The sequence below is a fragment of the Mandrillus leucophaeus genome, unplaced genomic scaffold (genome assembly GCF_000951045.1).
Source record: "Mandrillus leucophaeus isolate KB7577 unplaced genomic scaffold, Mleu.le_1.0 Scaffold96, whole genome shotgun sequence".
In the NCBI taxonomy this organism is placed as follows: Eukaryota; Metazoa; Chordata; class Mammalia; order Primates; family Cercopithecidae; genus Mandrillus; species Mandrillus leucophaeus.
Genome location: NW_012110474.1, coordinates 5274140 through 5286001, shown reverse-complemented (window position 1 = coordinate 5286001; position 11862 = coordinate 5274140). Strand labels below are relative to the sequence as shown.

The window sequence follows — 11862 nt, the reverse complement described above, 5'->3', positions numbered from 1 at the left end:
AGTAGAAGCCTTTAGTTTTTCATAAGCCCAATACTTCAATTTTTTGTTAATGGTGTATGCTTTTTGTGTCCTAAGAATTCTTTGTCTACCCCAAGGTCACAAAGATTTTCTTCTTCTATGTTTTCCTTAGAAGTTTCACAATGTTAGCTTTTATGTTTAGGTCTGTGATCCATTTTGAATTTTTGCATATGGTACGACATAAGATTCTAGGTTCATTTCTTTCCAAATGGATATCAACATCATCTGCTGAAAAGACTGTCCTTTCCCCATCTAATTACTTTAGTTTTTATTGAAAATCAAATGAACGCACACGTGTGGATCTCTTTCTGGTTATTCTGTTTTCCTGATGGTTATGACTATCATTATGCCAATACTAACCTGTCTTGATTACTGTCTTGTTAGACAGGTAGTATAACATCTCCCAATTCGTTCTTTTTCAAAGTAATTTCAGCTATTCAAGGTAATTTTGCATTTTCATGTGAATTTTAGAATCAACTTGTGAATTTCTATTTCTTTAAGCACCTGTTAGAATTTTGATTTGAATTTTGTTGACTCTGCTGATCAGTTTTGGGAGAATTGACGTCTTAACAATAGTGACATTTCTAATCCATTTGTGTAAATGTCCTTTAATTTCTCTCAACATTGTTTGTTCTTTTCTATATAGAAGGTTTATAAGCTTTGTTAAATGTATACCTGATTATTTAGTCTCTTTGGATACTGTTATAAATAAATGGTGTTATTTTTAAATTTTCATACCATTACTGGTGCAAAAGTTATTGCGGTTTTTGCCATTGCTTTTAATGGCAAAAATCACAATAACTTTTGCACCAACCTAATACAATTGTTTGCTGCTAGAATATAAAAATACACTTAATTTTTACACATTGACCCTGTATTGAGCAACCCTACTGAACTCGATTTTTATTTCTAGCAGTTTTTGTAGATTCTTTAGGATATCTTACATATACAATCATGACATCTACAAATAAGGACAGTTTTACTTCCCAACTCTTCAATTTGTATGGCTTTTCTTTTTCTTACCTTATTGCACCAGGTAGAATCCAGTATAATATTGCACTGGAGTTGTGAGTTGCCTTCTTCTTGACATTAAAGTGTTATCTTTCACCATTAAATACGTTGCGACATGTAGGATTTTTGTAGATGTTCTTTAACTTGAAGCTAGCCTATGCAGCTCCGTGCTTATTTCTGAAGACATATGGAGCCATGAAACTGACCCTTGGCCACAATAGGAATGAGATATTTTGGCTGGTGATTTATAATGTGCTATTTAAAGTTTAAAACTCCCCTAGAAACACCCTCCATCAACTTGTCTGCATTTTTTTTGGAAATGTATAGCCTGATGGCTGGAACCTAGTTTACTGAGTACACAATCTGGTTTGGCTATATGACGGTAGAAAAATGAGACTGGCTTGGGATTTTTATGGTAGTGATGGGGTAGTTCAGGGTGAGGGTTCCTGTGCAACGTGGGGAAAGGGTCTTGCATGGTTTGAACCTTCCACCAATGACAGAGACAGCACTTCGGCTTTCTATCAACTTGTCCAGGTGTGGGGCACAAAGGAAAGAGCAAGGGGTGAGACCTAAAAGCTTTCAGCAGTCAAACATCTAAAAATGGTGCCAGACTTTTTATTATAATGAAGGGTTGTCATATTTTCTAAATTGTCAAACTTAGTGCCTCAAAGTATTCATAATAACCCTTTATTGTCCTTTTGATGTCTGTAGAATGTTTGTGATGTTTCCTCTTTCATTCCTCGTGTTGTCAATTTGTGTTTTAACTTTTGCTTGATTTGCTGAGCTACAGGTTAATCCATTTTATTGAGCCTTCAAAGAACCAGGCTTTGGTATTATTAATTTTATCTATTGCTATCCATTTTATATTTCATCAATTTTCACTCTATCTGTCCCATTCTTCACTTTTCCTTATATTTATTTGTATGTTTTGCTTAAGGTGGATGTAGATTGTCCACTTTAGACCTTTCTTCTTTCTAAATGCAGGCATTTAAAGCTAACACTTTCCTCCTAAAGCATTGCTTTAGCTGCACCCCACAAATTTTGTTATGTTGTATTTTCATTATAATTCAGTTGAAAATATTTTCTAATTTCCCTTATGACTTGTTTGACCCATGGCTTGTTTAGGAAGGTATTCTTTAATTCCCAAATCTTGGAGATTTCCCAGATTTGTCTTGGTTAATGATTTTTAATTTTGTTGTGGTCGAAGAATATACTCTGCATCATTTCAATCCTTTTAATTTATTGAGACATGATTTATGAACAGCATACAGCCTCCTGTAGTGAATGATCCATGTACATTGGGAAAAAACGAGTATTCTGTTGTAGCTGGGTGGAGGGCTCTATAATTGGGGGCAGCTTTAGATGGAATGGTCAGGAAGGGCTTCTCTGGGAAAATGACAGTCAAAATTGATCAGTGGCAAAAAGAAGCCAACCTGGCAGAGACTGTGGAAGGAGCAGGCTGGACAGAATCAGTGGCTGGGGCAGAGACCCTGAGATGGGGAGGGGGTGGCTGGGTGAGAAACTTCCAGCAGGCCCTGTAATTGTTGTCATTAGAGGACAATAACCTCCTCACAACTTACGCTTAGGTTTTGGGTAGCTGCTGTTCTACCTGGCCTAATTCCTCATATCTACAATCCTCCTTTCTCCCCAGCCCTGACCAGAGGCAGGCGGGACTGAAGGGCTGGGCGACCGGTCCCCCCACGTGGTGGGCCTGGCTCTGGCCTTTGCCCCAGGTATGATTTCCCGGAAGCTGCCTTATTCCCAAGATGCACCAGAATAAATAATATTTATAAAACAATACTAGCCGTTGTCATAGGTCATACAGTGCCAAACACACACACACAGCATATTTCATTTCATCCTTGTGACTGACTACCTTGTGGATACGTATCGTGATCCTTTTCACCTGTGAGGAAAGTGAGGCTAGGGGAGGCTGGGAAATTCACACAAGTTCACACAGCTTTGAAGTGGCCAGACAAGCCCCTCAGGGCAACTCCCTGGCTCTGCAGCCTGGACCCCCTCTCTCCTAAAGCCAAGTCTCTTTCTCCACCCCAGCCCAGACCTCTCCCTCTTCCAGGCAGCTCACCCTCCACTCCCCTCCATCCCGGCACAGGTTGGGGAGTGAGAACAGCCTGGGATTAACTTTGGACGGCTGCCTCCCAGTTGTGTGACAACCAACGGCGTACGGAGCCTCTCCAGGCTCCAGTTCTCTTCTGTAACTTGGGATCATAGCACCAACTTTTCAGGGTGGTTGTGAGGACGGAAAGAGGAAACACCTAGAAGGGAGCCTGGCCCAAAAAGGGTGGTCAAGGAATGGTGGTCATCACTGTTATTTTGCCAAATGAGTTCACTTCTGCCTCCAGCCCTGCTGCAGGCCCCTCACCTTTCCTCCCCACCACTCCCAATCCTCCAGGCTGGTGCTTCAGGACCCGGTTAAAGTGCTAACTTTTCTAACCACTCCAGCCCACTGAACTACCCCCCAGCTTCTCCCTCCACCAGGACCCCCAACCGGCTGCCCTTAGGCCCAGGAAGCCTTAGATTGCTGATTACCGCTGTCTACCGTCACTGCCCCAACTGCTTATACGCTCCTAAAGGGCAGAGGCCAGAGCTCCAGCGTCTTTGGTACCCACCACAGACAGTGCTCAGACAAAGCTGTTGAAGTGGATCGGTGCCATCAATCATAGAGATCTGAGGTCTTCCAAAACCCTCCACCCGTTGCATTTTACCACCCCTTGTCCATTTGCTGAAATCACAAGGCTGGGTCTGTGGGCCTGTGAAATCCCTCAGGCCCCTGTAGAAGAGGCCACTCCAACCAGACACTCCAGCAGGGTCTGCTGAGAACAGATCAGCATCTAATCACGTTTCCATCACAACACGGTGAGAAACGTGTGACTGGCCCTTAGCAACGGTCTCTCAAGAAAGCTACCCCTATAGAGAGCTCATTAAGTTAGCTGCACACACGTGAGGCAAAATCTAAAAACAGACCTGTGCTGTCTGAAGCCTCATGCAGCACGTGGCAGAAGCTGGAAAGGGCAAGGACGGAGCTTTGCTCTAAATAAGGGCAGGGAAAGAGAAAGTCAGCCCCCGAGCGGGTCCAGATCCCAGAGAAAGATGGCACTGGACTCCCCCGCTGGGGTGAGCATCTGCAGAGTGGAGAGCCCTAAGGTGAGGCCAGGTCAGCCACCCGCACCCCTCACCCCTGCCCCACCCCACCCCACTCCACACAGGCCACAAGCTGCTCTCAGGCCCAGGTGCTGGGGAGCTCTCCTTCACCCCAGTAAGCCCCTGTGTTGTTTGGAACCCGGGAAAGAGCATCACCTGGAATTGGCTGTGATGACAGTTTGAAATAGTAAGATAAGAACTTAACATTTAAAACTTAAAATTCATTTCAATCCAGCAAACCTCAGGCACCTACCGTGTTGCAAACCACTTTCCTGGGTGACACAGTCCTCACTGTTAAGAGGTTTACAAGAACATGCAAGACTTACAACTCATACCCACAACTCAGGGTGACACACAGCGAATGCTCTAATGGAGAAGCAGACAATACATTCTGGAGGCAGAGAGAAAGGAAAACCACCACCAAACAGGGAATCAGGGAAGGCTGCATGGAAGAAACGGCACCTGCCCAGGGCCTTGGCTCCTAACTCCTGGCACCTGAAAGTTGTCTTCCTCAGTGTTCAATTGCATGCAGCTAGCGCTGGTTAAGTAGTTAAATAAGAAGGTGTCTTGAGAACTTGGTTACTTCCTGTTCCCTGATTGCTGAGGGAAAGGTGCAGCTTCTGCTAAGTTTTAAACATAGCAGAAACTACTTACAAATTAATGGTGGAATTAGGCTGGGGTGCAGGCTCACACCTGTTATTCCAACACTTTGGGAGGCCAAGGTGGAAGGATCACTTGAGCCTAGAAGTTGGAGGTCAGCGTGGGCAACACAGTGAGACCCTGTGTTTACAAAAGAAAAAAAAATTAGCCAGGCGTGGTGGTGGCCTGTGTCTACAGTCCCAGCTACTCAGGAGGCTGAGGCATGAGGTCCATTTGAGCCCAGGAGTTCAAGGTTACAATGATTGCACCACTGCACTCCAGCCTGGGCAGCGCAGCGAGGCCCTGTCTCTAAAAAATAACATAAAAATTAATCATTAATGGTGGAATTAAAATAGAATGTATTGGTTCTCAAAATATGGTCCCCAAACCTGCAGCATCAGTATCACCTGAGAATGCTGTAGAAATGCACATTCTTAGGCCTTACACCAGACTTACTGAATCAGAAACTCAGGGAGTGGAGCTCAGCAATCTCAGTTTTATCAAGCCCTCTGATGATTCTGATGCATGCTCAAGTTTGAACAGCTCTCGTGTAATCACTTGAAGTTAAGATGAGAAATGATTGATTTCTGTTTAAAAAAAAAAAAACTTGTAGAAACGGCCTAGCTTGACTGCCTCCCTCAAAAGAGTATTTGTTGGCCAGGCACAGTGGCTCACACCTGTAATCCCAGCACTTTGGGAGGCTGAGGTGGGTGAATTGCTTGAGCCCAGGAGTTTGAGACCAGCCTGGGCAACACGGTGAAACTTTGTCTTTGGGGAGCCATATGGAAGGTGGCTAGAGGGACTTGGAGCGCAGACACCAAGGACCCTGCAGCCTTTCGCCCTGTGCTGGTCTTCTCCCTTCCTTATGGAGACCATGGCAGTACCATGGGCTGTCGTCGGCTCACTGTGATGGAAATGTAGGAAAGCCACTGGGGCAGCATAGGCTGCAGAGTTAGCTTCTGCTTTTAAAATGGTTTTGAAATGCAAGGCAGTCCCAGCCACCTTCACTGAATGCTATCCCTGATGCAAAATCAGCACAAGGGGTAAACACTGATCCTTTTCTGTGGAGTACACACACAAAAGACAGTCTTTCTGCATTAAAGGGGTAGCAAACCTGGAAGGTGAAGCAAAAGGGACGTGCATTCCACCCTGACATGTTTTTTACAATAACAAAGGAGAGCAGGTGAGGGAGTCAGCATCTTCACCTAAACGTCTTGCCAGGCCACTGGACAACAGTAAATGGGTCTGAAAAATAACATCACACACTGTGGAGAGGGAATGTCCAGGAGTGCCTAGAGTTTGAAACGCAGGCCATCAGACGTGCGGGCACTGGAGCCTGGGTCAGAAGTGTCTGGGTCCACACAGGCTGCAGTTGGCAAAGGGGTGGCATGAAGAGGGGGAGCCTCTGTGTGGTGTTAGCTGGGAGAGTCCTGCGCCATCCTCAGAGTCACCAGGAGGCTCTGTCCCTAGGAGGCAGACACTGAAACGTCTTTCTCTTAGCGGGGTGGCAGCTGTCACACCTGCTTCTGAGAGAGCCACACTTAAAACGAGAGAAGCACTATGGACTGTGCTTCTCTTTCAGACCCATAGGTCCGGTAAAAGTTGGCAACAAAGAAGTTGGTGAGACCTGGATAGGGGGATGATGAAAACATGCTTTATGAACTGCAATGCACTATACAAATGTTAGGGTTTTTTAAAGGAAATTAGCATCAACATGAACTACAGTGTGAGCAAGCATCTGTTGTTCCCAGGCTCTTAGTAGCTAGAGCTGTTTGCCTTACTCTCGCTCTCCTCGCTGAAAATTAACTAGTTCATTTATTTCTTCCTTTACTCGGTACATTAGAGACGTACCTACTGAGCACCTACTATGTGCTAGGCACTGGGCCTACTAAAATGAAGAAACGGATGATACCCTCAAGAAATTCACAGCTTGGTAAAAATGTTCCAAAGGTACCAGTCATGCCAAATGCATGGAAAAGGGTCTGAAAGGAAACAAACCAGAAGTGGCTTTATCTGGGGAGGAGGGAAGGAGGGGGTACTATTCTTTACCAACAAAAGAGTCAACTATAGCACTCGTGTGTACCCCTGGGTTCTAATAGATGACTCCGATATGACTGGGCATTTTACATGCAACCAAATGAAAATGGCTTTGATTTTTGATTTTGGAATAAGCTGCTTTTTCGATTAGTCAGAAGGTCTATGAAATGTTCCCAGCTGGCTCGTGGGTAAATGTCCCAAACCTGCAGACTACATGAGCCCCAAACAACATTTAATTATTTCCTATTTCACACTGCCCATGCAGAGGCTGAGTTTTGCTTCACGTGCACGGAGCTACTCGGGCTCATTTTCGTGCTGTTTTCAACTTCCCATTGACCCAAATCCCTCTCTGGCCCTGGGGATTGAGACTTTGTGTTCCAGTTACATAAATTCTAGGCCTCAGAATAGCCACGCGTGCTGGCAGCTCTTTACCCTGTCGCCCGGGCCCTCACATCCTGCTGTAGTATCCTTGATGACCACAGACAACTCTCTTCCCCTCCTGGGTGGGCAGGGTCAGAAGGGCCAGGAAATAGCCCCAAATGCGAGCACCAAACCCCCTAGCCGAGCACCCTGACTCACAGTGCCCACTCCTCATTCGAGGACACAGGGGAAGAAGGCTTCTAAGTGTCCTCCAAGAAGTTTTAAACATAGCAAAAACCACTTACAAATAAATGGTGGAATTAGGCTGGGGTGCAGGCTCACACCTGTTATTCCAACACTTCGGGAGGCCAAGGTGGAAGGATCACTTGAGCCTACAAGTTTGAGGTCAGCCTGGGCAACACAGCGAGACTCTGTGTCTACAAAAAAAAAAAAAAAATTAGCCAGATGTGGTGGTGGCCTGGGTCTACAGTCCCAGCTACTCAGGAGGCCAAGGCATGAGGTCCATTTGAGCCCAGGAATTCAAGGTTACGATGACTGCACCACTGCACTCCAGCCTGGGGAACAGAGCAAGGCCCTGTCTCTAAAAAATAACATAAAAATTAACCATTAATGGTGGAATTAAAATAGAATGTATTGGCTCTCAAAATATGGTCCCCAAACCTGCAGCATCAGTATCACCTGAGAATGCTGTAGAAATGCACATTCTTAGGCCTTACACCAGACTTACTGAATCAGAAACTCGGGGAGTGGAGCTCAGCAATCTCAGTTTTATCAAGCCCTCTGGGGATTCTGATGCATGCTCAAGTTTGAACAGCTCTCGTGTAATTACTTGAAGCTAAGATGAGAAATGATTGATTTCTGTTTAAAAAAATAAAAACACAAAACTTGTAGAAACTGCCTAGCTTGACTGCCTCCCTCAAAAGAGTATTTGTTGGCTGGGCACAATGGCTCACACCTGTAATCCCAGCACTTTGGGAGGCTGAGGTGGGTGGATCGCTTGAGCCCAGGAGTTTGAGACCAGCCTGCGCAACATGGTGAAACCCTGTCTCTACAAAACATTTAAAAAATTAGCCAGGCATGGTGGCATATGCCTGTAGTCCCAGCTATTTGGGAGGCTGAGGTGGGAGGATCACTTGAGCCCAGGAGGTTGAGGCTGCAGTGAGCTGTGATTGTGCCACTGCACTCCAGCCTGAAGCGACAGAGTGAGACCCTGTCTCAAACAAAAACAAAAACAAAAACAAAAACAAAAACAAACCCACCAAAGTATTTGTAAGTGGCAATTCCTCAGACTTTCAATTCTTCAGATGAACTAAGTTTTTTGAGGATATGAGAACAAAATTTTTTTCCTTTGTTAGGGACACACACACACACACACACAAGACTGGGTGGCTTAAACAAAAATGTACTCTTCCGGAGGCCAGAAGTCCAAGATCAATTTCCTCTTCAGGGTTGGTGTCGTCTGAGGTTTCTCCTTGGCTTGCAGAGGGCGCCCTCTTGTGGCCTCTGCACGCAGTCATCCCTCTGTGCACGAGGCCCTGATAGCTCCTTGCAGGTTCAATTTCCTCTTCTTATAAGAACAGCAGGCAGATTGGAGTAGGGCTCACCCTAATGGTCTCTTTAAACTTAATCGCCTCTTTAGAAATCCAGTCTCTAAATACAGTCACATTCTGAGGTGTTACGGGTTAGGGCTCCAACATACGAGTTTTGGGGAAGCACACTGCCGCCCATACAAGAAGTCTTCTCAAAATGGACGGTGTGTTAGCAATGCACCAGTCCTGTTTGAAACCCTTTCCCTCGGTGTGTGGGACCAAGGTGAGGCACACTGGACCCTCTCTTTCCTTCCCCTCAGCTCCCTCATCGCCTCACACAGCTCTCCAAGAGGCAGCTGACCCTATGGACCCAACCGCCTCTCCGAAGAGTAGCTGCGCCCTTGGTAAAGGAGGAAATGGAAAAGGAGAAACCCAGGTGAGAGCATTGGTGAGACCAGCAGGGAGAAGGGGCAGCAGAGAGAGGGCCGCCGGCCTCTGTCTCTGCGCGCTTGGTGTCAGAGCCCCGGCACCGGGAAGTGCTCCACTGGAGGGCTGGTAAAAAGAATTTACCGACAACAGTACAGGTTTGAAAAAGGCACGTTTATTAGAAAGGAAGAACTCTGCAAAAGGGTGCAGTGGGGCACCTCAGCGAGAGGACTGAGCGCACCCTGGTGGATTTTCCTTCCCAGCATTTATGAACCTTTTAAGGTGGGAGCTTAGGGTTGTAAAATGAGTTTCAGCACGGCATTCTGGAGATGTATAGAAATTTTAGCTGCTTATAAAATTTGAAAGAGGATTGGAACCTCTAAAAGTTTAAAGATGCCAACTTTATTTTATTTTATTTTATTTTATATTTTTTGAGATGGAGTTTCACTGTGTTGCCCAGGCTGGAGTGCAGTGGCGAGTTCTCGGCTCACTGCAACCTCTGCCTCCCAGGTTCAAGCGATTCTTCTGCTGCAGCCTCCAATGTAGCTGGGACTACAGGAGCGTGCCACCACGCCCAGCTAATTTTTGTATTTTTAGCAAATATGGGGTTTCACCATGCTGGCCAGGCTGGTCTCGAACCCCTGACCTCAAGTGATCCGCCCACCTCGGCCTGCCAAAATGCTGGGATTACAGGCGTGAGCCACAGCACCCCAGCTTAAAGGTGCCAACTTTAGACACTAGAGAAGTTTGATTACTTCTAAATTCCCCAGATAAGGAGTTTTGCCTCCAGATGGCCTGTTTGGTGGTCACCGGGTGGTCTTTGCTCCTTTCTGAATTGCTCAGATAAGTTTTTATCTCCCAGGCCCGTTCAGTGGTCACCAGGTGATTTTCACTCTCCTCAGTCTCCGGAATTGAGACAGGCAGGGAACCATCTTAGGGGCCTGCCAGGCTCCCCCAACCGCTGTCCCCTGCCCAGCATGGAAAAATTTGGAGTCCTTCAAGGGGAATTCCAGGCACCCAGCTAGCCCTGTGGCCAGCAATCAGAGAACTGAATACATAACCCACGAAGTGAGAAGATCATAATAACTTTTACAATAGCCACCCAAATAAGTCAGAGTCACAAGATGTTTGTTTCCCTACAGAAACTAAAGATAACGTCTTGACATATGTCCTTGAGTTGTTTTTAAGAAACCAGGACTCCCACCTGATGGAAAATGCCAACTGTCTTCACAGTGATCTCAGACAGACTGAAGCCAAGAAATAGATTTGAAAAGTTCCAGAAATTCTCTCACTTTGGAGACGCCCACACACACACTGCACCCTGCCACCTTTAAAAACCCCTGCTTGGAAGCCATCAGGGAGTTCGGGTCTTAAGCGATAGCTGCTCATTCTCCTTGGCTCTGCTCACTGCAATAAATGTCTCACTTTCTCTCACTGCAAATCCTGGTGTCAGTATTTGGCTTTTTCTGTGCATTAGGCAAGCGGACCCAAGTTCGGTTTGGTAACAGAACCAGAGGTGAAGTAACCTCTCAACCCTACCCAATTTAAAAGGTTAAGCAGGGTGCAAGTTTGGAGCCAAACCAAGGCTAAACCACTTGGGAGCTGTGTGGTTATGGATCAGCCACTTACCTTCTTGGTGCTTCTGCTTACTCATTTGTTCTATGAAATAAGCATAGGCTTTGAGACACCGCCCTAGGTCTTAATCCCATGTTGGTAAAATGGGAATAATAAACCCAATTTTCTGAGTTGTTAGGAAAATTCGACATAAACACCTAGGATAATGTCTAACCTATCAGCGATTGGTTGAGGACTTGATCTATGTTTGTTCACTTCTGTGTCACTTCAGTACAAGGGAGAGTAACTGGGACTCAATCTGTATTTGAGAAAGGAAAGAGAAACAGACGTAAGGGGAGACTAGAGGGAGAGAAGAGAAAGAGGTGAGTGTGGGGGACTGAATGGTCGACGTCATTACTGCTACCACTTGGGATCGCCTGGACCCTGGGCAGTCTGAGAACATGGTCACTTTGGTACCAACCTTGAACCACATCACTTCCTTTCTTCCCCAGCAGGGCTTCTAGGAACAAAACACTTTGTTCTCCGAGAGATTCCAAGTTAGATTCCAGGTTTTTTTTCTTAACTTTGTGTATACACATTTAATTAGAATAGGCATAAACCAAAAAGAAGAAAAAATCAGGATAAAGTGTCACTATCGTTTTGTTTGCAAGGAGGAGTCAGGAAATGGAGCAAATTACCCGAAAAATAGTCTAAGGCCATCCTGAAGTAGCTAGGTTACATAATCTTAAGAGTCAAATGTCAAAATTAAGTATTATACTACTTAATCCAAATGAACAAAAGGGGAGCCAAAAGTTTATCCTGTTTAGGGTAATAATTTTTACATTCAATATATAGTGATTCATTTCTCACAAAGTGGTACTGGTTCATGAATCAACTGAAATATCCCTCTGACACTCTGTCACCTCCATGTCCCCCACTTTTTTCCCCTCACTTCTGACACCAGGACCTTTTTGCTACTCACAGGCTGCTTAGGGCCTCTCACCCTAAAGGAAAAACAGGAGGGAGTGAGAGGACAGAGCCCTGGACCCTCCCACATTCTCCCCCTAACCCTTTACAAGGCTGGTTCCCTTCTTGATATTCCCAG

The 11862-nt window shown here is 45.5% G+C and overlaps 1 protein-coding gene across 1 annotated transcript in view; it reads left to right on the top strand.

The window, feature by feature from the left end:
• GPR6 (G protein-coupled receptor 6) overlaps positions 1-11862 on the top strand; it is a 93112-nt gene that overhangs the window by 59006 nt on the left and 22244 nt on the right. Inside the window, exon 4 of the mRNA XM_011970655.1 lies at positions 9098-9213. Within this exon, the coding sequence (XP_011826045.1) occupies positions 9098-9213 (116 nt within the window). The remainder of the gene's footprint in view (positions 1-9097; positions 9214-11862) is intronic.